Genomic DNA, 21,598 nt, shown 5'->3' on the forward strand with positions numbered 1-21,598 from the left:
TTCAACGTTCCTTGCTTCTACTGCCAAATATTTTGTCGGTTTTCCTGACAACAGTCCTTGTAGACAAAATTTTTACGAGATAATTTCTCCCAAATTTACTCTCAGAGTCTTCTTGCACTTGTTTTCTCTTGCAGAAAAGCTTAGACTGCTTAAATTTTCGATGTGGCAATATTAAAACTAGGAAATTTAGTGTGTGAAACATGCCCCTGATATAGCATGACCAATTAGGATTAAATATATTTGCCGCCTTTTTTATAACCAGGCGCCAAATCTTGGGTCAATTTGACCTTCTGTGTTGCGCCTACAGGTTCATGGAAATTTTCAATTTTTGACAGTTCCACAGTGAGTATGAAATCAAAGTTTACCGTGTCCCTAATAGTCTGGCTGGCTGCTATATAAACAAAAGTGTAATTAGAAATCACCACAGTCACCAAACCAGATATTTAGAAATTCTTGCAGTATAGCAATTTAACAAGGTGCTCATCTCCATAAATCTGATTAATTGTTCTCTGGTCTCAAACTAATGTGTTCATCATAGATCACCAGAAATTTGCCCCTTCACACAGAGTAAAGTTTTATGATCAGCAGTTTGACACAAATTTAGTTTTGTTTTAAAACATTGTGCTTTAGATATGGTCACTTTATACGCTCACTTCAGTAGCTGACTTTCTCCCAAAATCCCAGCCACAGTAAAGATCCCAGCCACAGTCGTGTCTGTTCTCAGGATGGTAAAGATAGATGCCTTGTCCAGTTAGGGTCTTAAGGTATCTCCTCATTCAAGTGACCTTCTTATGGGAATTTAGCCCATGAAGTTAGAGTGATTGATACTTTTTAGGCTTATCGGAATCCTCATCCTGGAACGATATGAGAATATCCTTCATCAGATCTTTTACTGATATGTAACCTTCCATCATTGCTGCTCCAAAATAGCAAGGTGTTTTGTTAAAGTTGTGTGTGTTTTTAAAGGCACAATGTGTGACTCATTATGCTACCATTACCTAAGGAAATGAATCATCCTGCCCTAAGAGTAGTCCATAATTCTAATAGTTTTTCTAAGTCTCCTGCCGATTGGAAAAAGATCTTTAGTTTGGAAAAGCTGCTAGGATTGCTTTAGGCAGAATTCATTTTTGAAAGAACATATTCACAATAACTAATGGTGACTAAATAAATTAGAGGTCAACTTTGTAATTAGTGATTACACTGTTTTTTGCTGTTAAACATTATCAGGATTTAGGATTGTCATGACATTATATCTTTATGAGAGCTTAGCTTTTAGAAAGCCATGTATCAAATTGTGTTTATATTAGTCTTACACCCTTTATTTCACAAAGTTTATCAAATCTGATGTTTATACATGCAGGTAGTCCAGCTGTTGGTGTTGTTGGAGGAGTGGTCCACATGAACATGACAGTAACTGACAGAGATATAAATTCCCTCAGAAATCTGAAGGATCCGAATGATGTAATTATTCTAGATTTCTTTCCTGGACAGGCCAATCCATCATACACTGCTCCTGATGTTACATACATAGGCAATATTTTAGAAGGATTTGTGTCCTTCACTTTGTCAAATTTGAGAAAAGAGAGTGCTGGTATGTACCAGTATGTTGTTTCCAAAGGAGGAGCTGGAAATGTGATTGCTGGGGAACAGTATCTTGCTATTGCAGGTTTGTATATACGTATGTTGTTTAATTTACTTGATGAATATTATATACATTATTGTCAAAGCAAGCAGATATGTGATTGGTGGAAAATGATACGTTGTTATTGCAGGTTTTTATATACTTGTGTACATTATTTCCTAAAATTTGTCCTTGGTTTCTGTGTAGTGCCAATACTGCATACATTTGTATCTTGATAGACAGTAGTTCCATATATTGAAGCTTTAGGTGAGTAAAGTTTGGTATTATTGATTGTCTTTCTGTATATTTATGGCATCGTATTACTGTCTGTCTGTCTACTATAGTAAGCAGTACTATTTATGAACTAAGGTTTAAATTACAAAGAGAAAATAACTTCTAAATTAGGTTATATATGGCTATTATCCGATGTCTACTTTTGATTTTCTTGCAATGCAAATTTTGAATGAGGTTCAGCATCAACATATTCATCTTGATCTTTATTAAATGGCGTATATTTCTCTTACAAGAGTGTCCATCTGATTCTGCATTGATGTACAGTGTGTATCACATTCCCCATCAATAAGACCTAGTTTCAATGAATCTCCAGTCCTCAATCCACAACGATGTGTGTATAATATCCCCCATCAATAAGACCCAGTTTCAATGAATCTCCAGTCCTCAATCCACAACGATGTGTGTATAATATCCCCCATTAATAAGACCCAGTTTCAATGAATCTCCAGTCCTCAATCCACAACGATGTGTGTATAATATCCCCCATCATTAAGACCCAGTTTCAATGAATCTCCAGTCCTCAATCCACAACGATGTGTGTATAATATTCCCCATCATTAAGACCCAGTTTCAATGAATCTCCAGTCCTCAATCCACAACGATGTGTGTATAATATCCCCCATCAATAAGACCCAGTTTCAATGAATCTCCATTCCTCAGTCCACAACGATGTGTGTATAATATCCCCCATCAATAAGACCCAGTTTCAATGAATCTCAAGTCCTCACTCCACAATGATGTATGCATAATATCCCCCATCAATAAGACCCAGTTTCAATGAATCTCCAGTCCTCACTCCACAATGATGTGTGTATAATATCCCCCATCAATAAGACCCAGTTTCAGTGAATCTCAAGTCCTCACTCTAACCTAGTTGCCAACTTGAACAGGGTGTAAATCTCATGCATGTCATTATTAGTCATTAATCCAAGCTGTATTCATTACCATGCAAACTGTGATTTGCAATGTGTAATCACAACTGTTTTACAGTTCATGTTTGGTAATTTGGAGATTCTGAAGTATTCATATGAATAATCCACTAAAAGTAGATAGGGCTGTCCTTCATGTTTTTCTGTTGGCTGACTGGAATTTCATGGGTAGCAAGGTTTCATTGTGATTTTGCATGTGATTGTCCTGACAAACATCTCATTGAGATATTCACTAGCTATGGCTTGAGACACATTTGGCCAGAAGATAATACCCTGCACTTGTTGGCAACACATTTTGATCTTTATGTGTTATCATCAATCTTTTTATCATTTCCGCGTATGCAGTATTTTTGGTTTCATTTAATATGACAGTGTTGTATACAAAGTTTATCCCTGAAGTTCCAGTCTGTCAGATAGCTTCAGGCAGCTATGAAGAACAAGCAATTTGCCAACTTTATCCATTTTATGAATTATCTCTTCTATTTTATAATCAAAAATAGCTACCAGTATCATAGTGAATTCAAGTTCTTCATCAAAATCTTTGAATCAGTGTCAGCTACATACAGTTACTTTTCTGGTTATAATGCCACAGCTTTCATAAGCGTTTGTTGCAAAGTATGTGTATTTTTTATGCTCTAAGAACAGATTATGAATGGTTTCTTATCTTATTTTCTGCTGTAGATCATTCTGTCCATTAGCACAAGTTTGTTATCTCTACAATTGCTAAACTGCTTTGAGGATTGCCATAAAACATACATATATTCATTCAAGCATAGTTCAGAATGATAAAGGCATTGATTGGATATCCAGTATGGCCACAACGGTAACCATCTTTAAAATCTTGATATCACTTTTCCTTCTGAATGGATAATCATTTCAAAATGGAGTTGTCACTAAACACTTTTTATATTGTACAGATGTTTCTAATTGCATCTGGTGCAGATTTTGACGTCCAGTGTTGCTTCCATGGCAACTTCCCTAAAAATCTTGCTATAGCTACACCTACTGAATGAAAAGTCATATCGACATGGCATTTCCACCAGATAACATATTATGAATGAAAAGTCATATCAACATGATGTTTCCACCAGATGACCAATTACAATGTCAAGTTCATCCTAAATGAAAATGGTCCTGCTCAAATATACAGTATAGTTGCCACAGGGGCCATCTTGGAAATCTTGATATTGCTTAATATCTTTCTGATTGGATGGTCATAACAACATGGAGTTTGCAATAAAATACTTCTTAACATGTCACCTGGGTTCTAAATAAAGTTGGTGCCAATCTGTTGTCCAAAATGGCCACCATGGCAGCCATCTTGAAAACTTGTTACAGCTACCTGTCATGAATATACAGTAATATTTACATGGGGTTTCACCTAAAGATTTTTAATGGTGTCTAATTGGGTATGAAATGAAAATGGTGCTGATCTTTCATCCAAGGGCTGATTTTAAACCGTGAATTTTTGGAAATTTATGTTCGTCAGTAGAAAATCAGTTACTTAAAGGGACTCTTGTAGTTTATAAAATCAGTGAATTAAAAGGTAAATTAAAAACAATATTGTCCAATACAGCCAAATTGTCAGGTTGCAAGTTATCATTTGCCCACAAATGCATTGATTTCTGGTACTTTGCCCTTGACCCATCTGAAGTGATGACCCGAGCTGCTATGCAGAGCTTAGGATCTCTTCAGCAGCATTGGTAATAAGGAAGTTAATCCAATTTAGCATATGGTTATGTCTTAAATTTTAAGATCTTATATCCACTATGTCTAGTTTTAGGTCAGAATGAATGTTAAGGAATTTGTACACATTTATTTAACCATGTTCCCTCAAAAATAATTGTGTTACTAGTTTCTAAAAAGTATCACTAGGTTCATATGATGTAACATATAACTTATTTCTTTACCCCAGTATCATAGCAACAGCAATGATAATGTCCAAAGAAATGATTCTTTTACACATGTTAGTAAACTCCAAAGCTGAAATGAAAGTCAAACAAAGTGAAACTTAAGAGGAAGAATTAGATTTCAAACATAGCTACATCAAGGAGGAAAGACAATCACACACTCTAGAAATTATGAAAGTTGTAACTTTGCAAAAATTAATTGTAATATTGGTGGAGCATATAAATGGAAGACTTTTGGTTTGTTGTGTGCTATTAGAATATGGTCATCAGCACCAAAGAGGAGAATCTTGAATAAAAGAATGTAAAGTATTAGATTTTTCATGCATTTTAGCTTGCCTGACGATCAATAATAAATCATTTTATTTTGAGTTTGTCAGCTATGATAAACCTGGAAGGGCCTGTTTTAAAAAAACAACAACATATATCTGTCTGTGAGCTTGAATGAGTTGAATTTCAGCACTCTATATCTTTACTTGGAAGAATTTCTTCTTTATCCATCACCAGTTCAAGGCCCTGATGAGCTAGTTTTCTTTGACATGTACTTTTTGAAATGGCTGTATATACATTTAATGGCTATGTGACTGTTCAAACAAGGTGCTGAATAAAATCTCAAACTTGAAATAATATAGTAAACTCTTGAGAGCTCATTTTAAATTTGATAATACATATCTGTGTGCAAATCGGCACATGTGCTGTTGTAGAGTTTAATGCCATTTTTCAGCACATGATAGGCTATACATAGCGGCCAGTATTAATGGTGGAGGAAGAGCCCAGGAAAACCCCAGAACGAACCACCGATCCACGAGACGCTACTGGCAAGCTTTCTCAAATTTACCCACATTAGCTGAATCCGAGACTTAAACCCATGCAGACAGAGGTGAGATGGCAGTGTTCCATAACGGAGAGTGCTTTAGACCACTCGGCCACTCCGGGACCCGGCACATGTGCAGATATACACATAATACATTAATTGATTATTGATAATTGCTTCTATACATTTTCAAAGTGATTTTCTTTGGAAGTAAAAGAAGCATTCAAAGAGTATGGAAGAGAAACAATGGTGATGGGGAAACAAGTGACCTTACAGAGAGATGTAGTGCTTCCCCTTACACTTATTGGACAAGTGAGAACACTGGACATAACAATTGCATGGCATTATTATTTATTATGCGTACTGTATGTTGAGTTAGCAACTGATTATTCCACTTTAGCTTTCATTAATGTGCCGCACATATGATTATTTCAGAAACCCAGTTATAATCTTATTCTCAGAGAATTGATGAACGTGCCATTTTGCTATTTAACAATCAAATTTGATCAATTTGCAGGTGTACGTTAAAATACAAATTCACAATTCCACCATTTTTTGGTAATACCATTAATTTCTAATCATCTTTACTCTGTGTGTGTTCTTTCCATTTTGTAGGAAAAAAGTGTACCATATAGTTGCCTTATGTAAAGTAATGTGTTTACCACAGCTTAAGTTGTGTTCCATTTATTGTAATTTATCCATTTTCATTTGAATTCTGTCAACATTTGCAGAATGAAGGGTTGAATGTATTGTTATACTTGAGTGTATTCCACTGGAGTTTTGACGGTGATATTGATGCTAATAATCTGAGTTAAATTGTCTCTTTTGTGAAGAGCATTATATTGAACATGGCTGATGTACATACAAGTATATTAAAAATGATGTATGGTTACACTTTTTGATCTCCCTGGTGAGCCTATGAGTTCATACTTAAGGTAGCATGATGAAGTAAAGAGCCAAAGGAGATAACTACCTATAATATTTATGCTAGATAAAACCACACTGGTTTTCTGAATTAGACTACTGCCTATGGTTATAGTGATAATGGATACTTTTTGATCTGTTATTATAAAAATGTTGAATTACATACAGTCATATCATCCTGTGATAGTACATTACATTCCAACCAACTACCAACTATCAATTCTATAACATTAGGGAGTCATTTAATCATGGTGAGTGAAAGAAAAATCATTTAAATCTGTTGATACAAGAAATTTCGAGTCAAAAAGTGGTTGTATGTTTATTTATGTGACCCCATAGGTAGAGCAGCCAGATATTCATAAAAGCTTACGATAATGCCAGCAACATTGATATAATTTCAGTAGTATTGCCATTAGTATCATCTTAACTCCACTAGCAAACCAGCGTTGGTTGGGTTTTTGTCAGCAATGTCAACGTGGCTATAAGCACTAGTGTGGATATTTCATCATCAAGTATATAGCATTTATTGCATAACAACTCAATCCAATTTTGTTGAGCGAGCATATATGATTTATTGATGTTATACTGTTCATGAGAGTTCTCTGTAACCCAGCCTGTAACACTGTTAAGTAGTCTTCTTGGGTGAATTTTTTCTTGATGATATATTGTTATATCGCCATGACCCTTATTTATGTTTCAATCCAATAATTTGATGGAATATATCTTACTGCGTAGTCTGACAAATTCCACAATGGGTACCGATGACGTCTCATCTTTAAACTCTCCAATTACCTTCTTATTAACCAGATCATATTATTCACTGTTCTGAGGATAATTTGAGAAATTGAATAGCTCTCATGTTACATATGAATCTGCATAGATATTTCCCGTTTGTCAATAAGATTAGGCACCAATTCTGGCACGCTCACTCCTCTACTTTCAGCTGCTGACTCATTGTCGTTGGACTGATTATATCATCATACACAATGTTTTCAGGAGCTAATGGATAATATTAATCCTTCACATGAAGTTTGGTGGTATATTCACGATCGACCCTTGTTATATAATGTGTATCATCATCAGAATTGAGCAGCCGCTGGTTAAACAGATCTGGATTCAACCATGCATATTGTTTTTTAATGAATCCGTAACGAAATCCTTACATCAGGAGTTTGGATAACTCCAGCATGGTAAATCTGCAATGGATATGTTTCTGGTCTGATTATTGTCCACTTACTATGGATGGGTGCTATATTATCATCAAATATTTTCATCCTGATAAAACACAACTAGTTGACTACTTTTATTTTTATTTTAAAAATGCTTTTCATCATAAGCTGGGGGAGATAATTACCTATACTATTTATGCTAGATAAAACCACACTGGTTTACTGAATTAGACTATTGCCCATGGTTATAGTGATAATGGATACTTTTTGATCTGTTATTATTGTATAAAAATGATGATTTACATAAAGTAACATCATTGTCTGGTCACATCATTAACCAACTCAACATTGAGACACTTTTGTATAATTTCCATGGTCTTGCCAAAAATGCTTTTTATCGTAAGTTTTGAAAAGATCCTTTCTAAATCTGACTGGGCTTTTTTCATTTTTTGACATTAAAATCGGTATGCATTTTAAGCCAGGAATGTAGTTTAAACTGAAGCATATATTGAATAAAAGTCACCCACATCCATAAATCCATGTAATATTTGGATTTTTTTAATGTACTGAGTTTCAGCATTTGTCCATCAGATTAGGCACCAATTCTGGCACGCTAACTTCTGCACTTAATTGCGCCTTCAGCTGCTGACTCGTTGGACTGATCATATCATCACACACAATGTTTTCAGGTGATAATCTTTATGCTTCACATGAAGTTTAGTGGAATATTCACAATCGACCTTTGGTATATAACCTGTATCATCATCGGAATTGAGCAACCCCTGGTTAAACAAATCTGGATTCATGCATGCAAATTCTCCAACAAAATGACATTTAAAAATGAGATGAATTCTGTGCCAATTTGAAATGTGAGCATCAGGCAGTGTTTCTTTTATGACATCTATAGGCTACTCATTTGCAGTAGTATTTTCGTTTCCAGTGCCTTTGATTCTCACTTGAATGCTGATGTTGCTCTCAGGAAATAGATGGGTGTAAACAGCTCCATCTTTGACAATAATGCTCGTTTACTACAGCAACCTTATGTTTTTGTTCTCGCGCTTGAGTTGGGGTAATTTTAATGCTGTGATGATTGGTGTCATAGTACTCTGACACGAGCCCAGGTAACATGTCTATATACCTCGTTGTGCCGCTCTTTGTCAAATGTTTACATGTTTTAGCTTTTAACACTGTGTTGAATCTCCACGGACTTACCCTAATTATGTCTTGAGTACTCATGCATTCCTCTCAAGGATAACCATTCCTCGAATGTTTTATGAAATTCTCTGCCATTATCCACCCTGAGTTTATTTGGTTTAATCCCTACTGACTAAGATGCTTCTCTGATTACCAATTCAGTTTTATTATTGTGAGTGGTACTCAATGTGAATTCACAGCATACATCTATGATGTTTAGCAAATACTTATATCCATCATTATTCTCTGAGAACTTACTGATGTCTACAGGATCAGCTGTGTGAATATTATCCACCCCATTAGTGATCACTCTTTGCCATGGAAAGTTTTTTCTTGCTGGTGCATATAATTCATCTCCTAATTTTTCATTATTGATGGTGATTGTTTTCTCTTTACTCACATGAGTATGTTTACTTTTGCCCACACAACTATGCTTTCCTTTAACCCAGACTTGGCATGTCGTACTGACTCCAAGTTTGTTTAGTACCAATGAGGGCACGTACAACTTCATTATAGATATGTTCTCTTTACTAACTGGGTTTAATCACCTTGAGTTTTTCTAACATTAGGCAGTAGCGACCTAATTTGTCCTCAGTATGATCGCAATAGCAAGATATCATGTCTCATATGGTTGAATCTGCTTCATCATAAGGTTTTCGACGCTTCCAGCTGCTTATCTAGAGGATTATAAGGTCATGTGTATTTATTCCTGGGCAACCGTGGTCAAGGTAATTGTCCTGCACAGGGTTTACCATAACCATCAACGATTACAATTTGATTGATGCCCCCTGGAGCATCAGGTACAAACCCACCAGTCACCATGTGCTTCATGCTTCATCATACCAGACATACATTTTGATTTCTTTTTACTACACACTGCACACTTCATTTTGATTATAATGCAGCCATTTTACAATTTGTTCAGTTGTTTATCAGCATTTTTGGTAATTAAAAATTGAATTATGATGATTTAAATCACTGGTCATCTTGGATGACTATGGTCATGTTACCCAATATCACTTCAAGCATGAAAAACAAATCAGAGGTCAGCAATGCATAGCATGATAATGTGTACCTGTCACTAACATGTTACCAGGATTAGCTGGATCATCTTTGGTGGCCACAGGATCTACTGTCCATTTGATCTCGATTTCCTACATAGATCTTTCGCTTGAGGATTGTGTCTGGGAAGATCTAAATTGTAAATCAGATAAAAATGTCTGAACTCTTCAATGGATAATTGTGTACCAGTATCAGTGTCCTAATATGTTTGCATCGCCATGATGAACACACATGAATAGGTCCTGGTGGCATTAGTGTAAATTGCACTTGAGTTCTCTCTCGGGATACTGCCGATAGTTGGTTCTGACACGGTTCTGTGATAAGTTGAGATGATCACAAATCATATCATTTAACTCTTGATTCTTTGAAACACTGTAAACATTGACGTGCTTTGGTGGTGATTTGCCATGTCATATAAGTTTCCGCAAATGTGTAATGGATGTTTCTAAATCCTTGTTGCTGCTCAAAATGCACTGGCTTGGAAAACATCAACAGATTTTAAAGTTCATTCTCAAGCACCACTGATGGTCTGAATATAGGAAACCTTAATGAAAACCTTATCAATAGGAATTGCCCATCTCCAACACCATGTACGGATGGAAATAAAAAGTTAGGCTGTTCAGTTTGAGCTTGATTGTGTGTTTGACTCTGTGAAAAACTGAGCGGACATTGTAACAAAATCCGAACAAGAACTTATCAGGAGAAAAATGCAAATTTGATGTCCATTAGCAGTCAGAGCCTGTCATGTAACAAATCCATTGTTGTAATAAGCATTTTTGTACCTAGTAAACATGGCTCTAATTGCATTGTTTATAGGGACATGAACTGTAAGTAGCAGGAAATACTGGATCAGCGTTTGGTAATATGACCGCAGCTACATTGATAATCATGTATACAAAAGCCTGGTCTTTGAAACACCATGTCAGTGGCAGTACTACGAATGAAATTATCATTGAACATCACTTGATGTTTGATCATAATAATCATGGGGACTTTGTTAATTTCATCTATGACTTGGTTGTTGAGTTTGTACATTGCAGATTCAAATAGACTACAACCATTGTTGACCAACATGATGTCCACATCAACGGCAAAAGTGGCAGGCAGTACAACTAATGTCTGTAGTTTTCCATGGATCTCAATAAAACTGTTATGCGGTAACAGATTAAAGCATCCTTATTTTGGTATTCAAACACTCAAGCCTTGTTTGTTGATTTAATGAGAATCCTGGTTAAGGAACTCTATGAATTTGTATGGACTTATTGATGGGATCCTCATAGAAAAGTCTAAAATTCTGAATTATACATTGTGTACAACATTCTTTATACTATGCCATTACACAAAAATCTTAATACACACAAGATAATCATGTTACGGTCATCATGGATGTCATTCTGTGTTAGGTAAGCCTGCTTGTGGCCAGCTGGCTGTCAACGAGTTTACTCAAGTTACCTTTGCTGGTGGTGAAGTCAGCTGTGGCAGGCATGCCCATTATCACATGGCTGGCCAACTCCAGGTCAATTATGATTTCATGCCCATGTTTAGACAGTATTCATTTTGCTGTAGCAGTTATTATACATTGAGCTGGAACTGACATAACTATTACTGATAACACCTCTGGGATGGACATAGTTTGCTATTAACTAGTTTGTTCACCTTTCATTTTATCGGTGATCTTATCCCCTACAGCTTTTTCAGCCAAAGATGCCGCAGCTGATTTTGATGCTTCAAACACAATGACATTTAAAAAAAAGATAATTTCTGTGCCAATTTTAAACGTGAGCATATATTAATAGATACATGCAGTAACTTGAAAGATAGCTTACACTGTATACATCAGGCACCTATAGGCTACACATTTACAATAACCTGTTGTCTAACAAAGCACATGCTTGATTGGCAGACAAAAGGGAAGCATGCCTATTTTCACACTACAGTTATGTCCATCTTAACAGCCACACTTTATATAATATTTGCTCTATTAGCATGGATTTATAAATTGGCGAATAGGTTGAATTTACTAGGTATTTTGCTTTGAATTATTTCAGAAATGGTTTGTGACTGATTTTCAATTACTTCAAGTTTTCCAGTCACACATATGTATTTTGTTTATAATTGTTACACCTAAAGTTTAAATAACACTTTTTGATATTTGATCAAGGTGTTGTTTTCGTCTTCAGAAATTCTTTCAGGAAAGAAAGAAAGAGGGTTGTTGCCTGTAATTATTAGGAATGAAAACATCCTGCTAAGGGCAAATTGGATAATTGTGATGTAGCATGTACTCCACAGTCCCCAGTCCTTGAAATGATATTTTAGTAGTGGACTTGACAACACATCTCTTCTAATCAAAACATAATGATTTTCTTGTCTTATTTTGTAACAAAGGAACTGGAGGAAAACAAATTATACATCATATATTAATTGTATTTTAGTATATAATAACATTACATTCTTAGCATTAAATAAATAAAAGGGTCACTCATTCTTTAATTATTTTGTTTTATTAGAGATATCTTAAATAGTAATACCTTGAGATAAATCCATGACACAACAATTGCTTTCTTTATATATTGCTCCAGAAAAGGAGATATAACTGATTTCCTAATAGGAGAATACATTGCTGTTAAAACTATTTCATCCCATTGGCAGAAGTTTTTATTATGACAGAAATTAATGGGAGACCACCAACACACAGAATCACAAGTCATACCTGTCAAATTATGATTTTGGTACATCTCATGACTATATTACATGTTGTCAGTCTATTTTTAGACAAGGAAACCTCTATGTACAAGGAAACAAAACCTTCTATAAAAGCAATTTTCAGCTGTTTGCATTGCACACATGCTTAATTGTTTTAAAAACAGTTTCCATTATTTTGAATGAAACAGAAATGCTGCTTGAACCCACTGACATTCCATCTAGCATTCAATCTTGACAGTTTTTGTTTTAATCATTTTTCCACCTAAATGGATGCTTCTACAAGGTATCTTCACTAAAAGATTTATTGTGTCTGCAATGATACTATATGGAGGTGCTAACTACACCTCAAACAAGGCCATCAATCTTTTAATCACTACATCTCTGAATCTGAATTTCATTACTACATGGAGCTTTCACAAAAAGACATTACCATATCTGGTTGATACATAATGAAATTGATGCTGATCTAAAGTAAAATATGGCCATCATAGTGACAACCTTGACAATCTTGTTATGGTTATTTATTATAAATTGAAAGTTGTAACAACATGGCATTACACTAAAATACTGGTTTATGATATCTATCAGGTCATGAAAAAAATATTGAGGTGACATACAGGATGTTAATTATCATGCACTGTGATATCTAGTCCTAATGCAAATGGCAGTCATTTTGAAAATCTTGGCTTTCACTAGACCTTATAAAGGGATGATTATATTACATAATAATTTTCACTTGAACACTTCTCTTTGCATGTTCTTGGATGCAAATGAAATTGATGCCAATTTAAACACTCCAGAATGGATGGTCATTCTTCTGTTGTTTTAAATAACAATGAACTTGTATGTAATATGTTGTTATGTATATTTAATTTGTTTTCCATTATTATATGTTATATATAATCATATTTTAGACTTAACCTTGTCCAAAGTAAAGTTCACTGTATTCCTGACTAAAGACACATATTTTTATGTTGGTAAACCATAGGTAATATTTTTATGGAAGTGTTGGTTAAATATCAGGGTCATTATCAATACAAGTAAACATATTTATTAGTGTCTGGGTCATTGTTATTTGAATTTCCCTGTAAAAATACCTGGCCTATCTGACGTTTACCACATTCTCAGTTACAACTTTAGTAACAGATTATTCTAGAAATGAACTTTTGTCATACATCCTGGCTCTAAGATCTTGAAAAAGACCATACTTATTTATTCAAACTATTATTCTCTGGGAATACAAAGTGCTTTTCAATAATATTCTTGGACAGAGACTTTAACCTCAAAGTATAGTGAATTCAGACAACGATTATATTATGGTGATTCTTCCAAAGAGTGTTAGCATATCATTACACTTCAGGCCACAACAGGAACATCAAATACCATCAGCGTTGGATCTTATTTTGAACATCCATTGAATTTAATTAGGCAACTTTATTCAGTAGGATTGGTGACTGGTGATTGGGATTTACAAATAGTTATCTACAGCCAGAAGAGTTTCTATCCCTTCATGAGTCACTTGTTATATGCATTATGTGTTATGCATTCAATACATATTGTATGTTTTACCTAACTCAGAATATATTGATCCATTTAAATACTTACAACTGAGGTCCAGTCATGTCATTAAAATAATTATGAATTTATGAGAAAATATGTATCTTTCAAACAACATCATTGAGAGATAGAGTAAAATAATCTGAGTATTAGAATTTACTTCAAGATTAGTCTAATAACATATTAATGAATTGTGACCTAATTTTACAGAAAGCCCAAGCACACCAGTTATCACTGAACTTTCCCTACAAGCTGTAGCAGGAAGGGAGTACAGATTGAACTGCTCAGCTGTTTCCAGAAGTGAAAAACCAGGCCATAACCTGACAATGTTTTCAGAGTGGAAGAGAAATGGAGTGAACATAAAGGCAGATACAAAATATGGTGTAAGTGGGACTATATTGACAATTAGAAACCTCAGCAGGACTGACAACAATGTCAGTTTAACATGCATAGCTTTTGAGGACCAGCGTATGAAGTCTCCAGAAAGTATTGCATTCCCCTTGAATGTTTATTGTGAGTAATATGTCTGTCTGTCTGTCTCTCTGTCTGTCTCTCTCTCTGTCTATATATATATATATATATATATATATATATATATATATATATATATATATATATATATATATATATATATATATATATATATATATATATATATATATATATATATCAGTAGGGCATTGATCAGACTCACCACATTAGGTTTATGCTGCCTTTGTTCAAATTATTATGACCATTTCTAGAAGGTATGTTTACCACTGTCTCATTTGAGAACAAATACTAATATTAGTGCTATATGAAAGACCTGGTCGAAAGCTTTGTGATTGGTTTTCACTTATTGTTTAAAAGAACACTCTTCATCTTTCTGGGCCAAAAATATTCGATGTCAGGGTCACAACAATATTTATTATCAACATAGAGGAAACAATTAAATATGATGTAGATTAATAATTTGCTGTTTCAGGTACTGTTTTATTTTGGAAATGCTCACCCGCAAGTCTTATTTGCTTAACATAAAAATATGAACAGAATTTATAAATGAAAGGTCGATATATTGCTTACTGTATCATACTAAATTGTGTTAAGGATGCATTCATTTGGAATTATCATGAAATAAGTAAATGTTTACTGTTAACTTAAGGGGTTGTTGAATGAATCAATCACATTATTGATGTTTACATTACTGTTTAGCTCTGAGCTCCCACTGTACTCTCCCTGTAAAGTGCAATGGACCTGACCCAAGAACTGAAATGTACAGATAAACACTGTGCATAATATCTTTGTTTGAGTGTATTTAGTTTGGTCATGCAACATTCAGTCTTAATATTTGTTTTTCACTCATCTAAGCGTGATGAGTTTTCAGTGTTATAGATATTCCAACTATGATACTTTCAGGACAAAATGGACTGTAAACATACTGAATTCTGACAACAGGTTTCTGTCTCAATTATTTCAAATGAAGTAATCACATAATATCCTTTTCTGAAGATTCAGAACTGAAGGCAGACCAGAAGAGGAATTTTAGATGATAAATTTGTCAGGACATGTGACTGTAGGATCATGGTAACACTGAATAGAGACATAACGTTGTAAATTTGGGTCATGTGAGACACCCAACTAAAATGGACTATAAGAAGAAACAAATTTACATGCTTACGTTCATTCTATCATTTACATACTTTAGTTCATTCTATCATCATCAGTTTGAATATCTGGACTTTAAAAATTCCAATTTTCTTGACATCTGTTTTTATGATTTTGAATTATACATAGTACATACATTTTATGGACACCACATACATTTATAAAGCTGATGAAAACATTGAAGTTGGAATAAAACAGACCTTGGAATAACTTTGATTACCAGGCAAGTTACTGTATTGTAAAAGTTATTCTGCCCCTCCCATCCATCATTTTTCATTCTACTAGTTGAGAGCTCCAGGGACAGGCATGTACTATATAGACAGGTACTATACTCACATATAAGTCAACAAAGTTTACTGATTTTATTCGATGCACTGAGTGGATCATCTTATATATAAATCAATTAATAAACCTAAGTGTATTATTAGAAACTCTAGATGTTCGTAGTATGTGCAAAATAATGTTGAGTCAAATAATTTGTTATTTTTTCACACCGCTATTTCCATCCAGTAATCAGTATACTGTATCTATTTAATTATGTTAGTCACTACAGAATACCTGTTCTTTGGATTTGAATAATCTGAAAATAGTTATTTATGTATTACCCACCACATAGTGAATAGTCAGTCTATCAATGATGTTTACACTGGGTGGTTACTAGCTAGAATATTTTTGTGCAAGTGTGTTGTTATGTATATATATATATATATATATATATATATATATATATATATATATATATATATATATATATATATATATATATATATATATATATATTATCTTTTATATTATAATATAGTTTTTATTGAAGTCATTTAAGAATATAACAGTTATATTTAACATTCCTTAATTCAGTGGCTAGTTAGTAATATAATGAAGTACATGTGCATTTTATCGTAACAAGGCCAGTAGCTGAAGCCAAATCAAGAACTATTTCAGTCAAGAATGCCACACAAATATGAATGGAGGTGACATAAACAGCACATGGAATTCAGTATATTTGCCCTGTATATAGCTATCGCACACAACCTGAGCATTTGATTGGTTCAATAAGACATGCAGGTCAGAACAGGACTGTTTGTTTATGACCTGAATTATTTTGAAATACTATCATTTAATTGTTTGAGAAATCATAGTGATTCTGTTGAATTGTTTGGCATATGTTTACAATAATGACTATATACACCACATATTCCATTCTTATTCAGTTATGCTGGATTTAAAAGTCAGAGAGGAACTTGATTTATTTACGATACACTATTTTCATTGAATATGGCAGACTGGATAATCATTTTTTTAAACAGTCATTCATTTGATATTATTTGAATACATTTAAGGACTTTAATATTTAATTAATTCTATTAGTTTATATGAAACATGTCACAATTTAAGTGATATTTTATACTCAAAAGATTACACTGAAGTAAAAATGTTTGGATTAACAACTGCTGAACTTTGTAGTCTTATCACAGTAGAACATTAGTACTTCAGAACATTCATTTAGAATACCTTGAAGCAGTTTCTGGATTAGTAAGAATCTGATAGTAAATTTTAGGATTATTATCATTCTAGGAATTCATACAGTGTAAGCTCTTCCTAATATTTTCACTTCTGTATTTTATTAATATAAATTTATATTTTGGAAAACTTGAATATTTGTTTGGTTTTACCTGGTCTTGTTATTTACAGTTAAACCCCTATAGGTAACACTGGATAACTCATGTTTTATCAAAGTGTTTGAATTGCTCTATAAATAATGTGTTTAATGCAATACAAAGTTTTAATTTGTGTATATTTGCCTTATTCACAAGCCAAATCTTTATACCAAGTCATATTTCCAAAGTTATCAGTAAAGCATGTGGACTGATATAAGCCTTTGACTTGTAAAGGAATCATCCCCATTGATTTCTCAGCTGATAATCCTTTGATCAAGCTGCACATTTGATACTTGTTCAGTGTAAAGTAGAGTCATGCATCTCTACATGTTTATCAGAACATAATCACTTAACTTCTAAAGTTAACAAGTGAATAATTTCCCCATTTGACATCTTCTTTATTATACTTCAGATTTGATCATTATTCAGTACCAAGTAGAATCCCATATTTAGTTAAGAGACAGTTGTTATTTTTAATTCCCCGTGACCATGTTGCATAATGTTATCTTTTCAGTTGCATCCTTTAATTGATTTCACTGAATTTATGATCGAAGTGTCACTTACAAAGCCTTAGCTCATTCTCCACAAAGAAACCACAGATGACAGTAAAAATTAGGAATCGGAGTCATACATTGTTTACAACAAGCAGATAACAATGGAGGATATCAATACTTATTTGGTGACTTGGATGTTGAAAATTAATTATTGTGCTTTCAATCATGCATGCTAGGGAGTATTGATTTTTTTTCTTCTTCTGATCATATGGGCATTTATTTTTATTCCTGCATGTGCCCTATACTAGAATTCAACGATTCATAATATAATGATGATTATTGTGGATTTATGTCAAATTTATTACACTAACATATACAAAATATAAGTGGTTAATTTATTTATGACATATTCCATTTAACAATTGTATTTATGTTAAACTGTTTTTTGTTGTCAGTTTGGCTTGTTTCTATTTCAAACTGTAATTCAGACTTACTATTGACAAGTCACTATTTACAGGTGGATTTGAAGTGCAAAATTCACCTCTACAAATAGACCATTGTTAAAAAGATGATTCGATAATGAAACATAATTCAAAATTTAAAATCCTAAAGCCTGGAACTAAGAGCTGCCTCGCTTGGTGCTCAGCATTTAGAGGTCAGTGTTAGGACTGGTTGACCTGGTGTCAGGATAATGTGACTGGGTTGGACATCATGCTACATGTCTGAGGCATGATGCCCCAGTGCTAGACATCACTGTAAGCTGTCACACTGCAGACATCATAGCAACCTGACTGAATCATTGTTAAAGCTACGTTAAAAATTTAAACCACTCACACACACGCAAAATCATAAAGCCAAGGATCCACCACTTACACTTACACATACTATGTATTCTTATCGATGTACTCTAGGTCAATTTATAATTCATGTCACTTGTATTATTTATCTTCTGTTTTTACTGCATGTTTACTATAGTCATGCAGATGAACTTGTGCTTAATATGTTACCATCAGAAACTGAAATGATGACAACAATGACAATGATGGTGATATTATTATTATTATTATTAGATAGCCTGGTAAGGTATTGACACCAACATCATTAAACACCCGTTACTAAGTGGTATACGCTGATCAACATAAATTCATAAACATTACTTTAATTTATCAATTCTAGCCATAATATGGGTAATGAAGATGCTACTTTCAAGATGAGTGGGCATGTGAATAATATTAACTTCACCAACTAGCATGACTTAGAATTAGATTGGCTGTCCATAGGCTTATTGTTCTTTATTACAAGAAACATGCCACAAATGGAGATTGGTCTTGAAATTTTGTAATGATATTGCTGTGTTCAGGTTTATGAGGCTACTTACTAACCGGCCAAGCTGGTCCAGAACTTTTGTCTAATGTTATGTACACCTGAATGAAAGAGAGTCAGTCAAGGTTCAATTCCTGATCATGATAGTCTGACTCTCAGTTGCAGTTTTAGACTTTTTTCTGAAAGGTGTATGTGGATAACATTTGAGGACAAATATTAAAGTAAGTGATGGAGAGGAGTGTAGTGTTCTAATATAGTTATATGAGGCCAAATACCAACCAGGTTAGCTATTCTAGACATTTTAGTATAGTGGTGATGAAAAGAAACCTATTCCCAACTTTAGGATTTGTCTCTTATGCTGCTACAGTTGCTTGATCAGGCAAAAAACAATAACCTTCCATAACTTGACACAATATCTCTCATCATAACATATGGTAACAATGAATTGATTTTGTGGCTCCTCTTTTTTATTCGTAGATGGAATATAATGGAAGCTTATGTTATTGATTTGATCTAGCATTTCCATCATACAAAAGAACACAACAATATTCGCCATGATTTTACACTTAAATTTGTTCAGCTGTCACCATCGATAATGCAGTTGCAGTTGCTAAAGCATGTTTCTGGCATTAGCCTCATTATCAACCTAAGGATGTGGGATCTTATCGATACATGAATACATTTTACAGAGGGTTATAGAAAGGCCAAAGTGAAAGTAGCATTTGGAAGTACTAAAAGGGTAGGGTTGACTTATAGTTGAGTTGTCTTATAAGCAAGTATAAAGGGTAGCTAAATGTTGCCTTATTTAACCAATTTCTCAAGCTAGTATACAGAGAAGGCCATTACCCAAAGATGATCATACTAGTTTTCTCAGTTTGCAAGAAAGGATATAATGCAGAATGGTTTACATAGCCAACTTCCAACTGGCATTGAGTGTTATCAGATGGTAGAGAGTTTCTAAAGTCACACTAAACATAGTGGCCCCCCAAAGGTTTAATGCCATTTGGGTGATCATATAATTTGTTTTAATAATTTCACAGTGTATCCCCTACGGGTGCAAGAGTGAGAGTCAAAAATCTCTGTGGTGTCAAAACTGGGGGTCAGATTACATGTACAAATAGAACCTTGGTATCAAAACTGGGAGTCAAATTAAAAATTTGGGGGTCTCTAAAACACAAATGAGGGTAAAGGGGAACACTGTTTCATAATATTGGCTTGGTCCCCTATCCATATCTGAATGTAATCATTCTTATTGGAAAGCTAGGAACCTAGCTGATAATAAACCATTTGGCTCGACGTTCAAAAAGACAAAATTACAGTACATGTCTTAGGAACTGGATAAACGTATTGTATACAATAAACTTGTATAATGTTGACATCAACTATAAGATGTCAAAATGCTTGATTCCTCCTGAAACTATTTAAATGTTGAAGCTTTTTTCAGCACTTTTTTCTTAAATTTAATAATTATTTTGTGAGCCACTAACAATGACTAAATCAGCTTATTATGGTCTTCTTATCAGTACCGGTCAAGACATATATAGCATCTGCTTATTATGGTATTTTTTATCAGTACGTGGTCAAGACGTATCTGGCTTCTCTGTTCCTTGGGAACATTTTGTTGTGTTACATGTATATTTGGTGTGGAAATACTACATAGAGGCTTGACCAGATGAAGAATCTTGGATGTTAAGCAAATGATTGCAAAGTAATTGGCAGAATAAAATAATGCTCACAATGTTTATCATTTAATGGAATAGTCCATGCATTCCTGGATCACACTCTGACATATCAGTCCATTGATCTCCCCAGAAATTTGTAATAGCACCATTGTAAAGGTGTAGTATATGTTGTCTTCATGACTTTGACAAGATTAATATTAATGGAATCCAAAAGAAGTAAATATATTTACTTATTTTCTCTAAGTTATAATATGAGTTAATGTCAAAGTCCACTAGTCATTAAATTAAAGTCAACAATGAAACTCTCAGGGTTATATTTTTTTCCCTAACATAAAAGATAAGTCATTTTACATTCATAAATATTGTAGAAATAGCTTATTCATTATTCTGCAATTTGGACAAATAAGATCATGTATATTAATGCAGCAATGTACTGACTAAAAGTGCAACAACCTTAATTTTTATTTATAAGTTAATAGATTAGTTGCTTATTGCTAAAGAAATATTTCCGATATAAATGAAGGAATAATCTGCCACTTTTTATTTACATGTTTTCCAGACAGGTAAAATCGAGAGATATACATTTATCCTTTTCTTAGTTGGAAAGATGGAAAGGAAAATCA

At 33.8% G+C, this 21,598-nt stretch overlaps 1 protein-coding gene across 1 annotated transcript in view; it reads left to right on the forward strand.

Moving 5' to 3' along the window:
• The first annotated feature begins 1,404 nt into the window (after positions 1 to 1,404).
• The window catches only part of LOC149782411 (cell adhesion molecule CEACAM5-like), a 43,932-nt gene continuing 23,738 nt past the window's right edge, over positions 1,405 to 21,598 (forward strand). Inside the window, exons 1-2 of the mRNA XM_089935133.1 lie at positions 1,405 to 1,666; positions 14,385 to 14,687. Coding sequence (XP_089791259.1) covers positions 1,405 to 1,666; positions 14,385 to 14,687 — 565 coding nt within the window. The remainder of the gene's footprint in view (positions 1,667 to 14,384; positions 14,688 to 21,598) is intronic.

This window comes from Sinohyriopsis cumingii, chromosome 15 (assembly GCF_028554795.1).
Source record: "Sinohyriopsis cumingii isolate HCF-2022 chromosome 15, ASM2855479v2, whole genome shotgun sequence".
NCBI lineage: Eukaryota > Metazoa > Mollusca > Bivalvia > Unionida > Unionidae > Sinohyriopsis > Sinohyriopsis cumingii.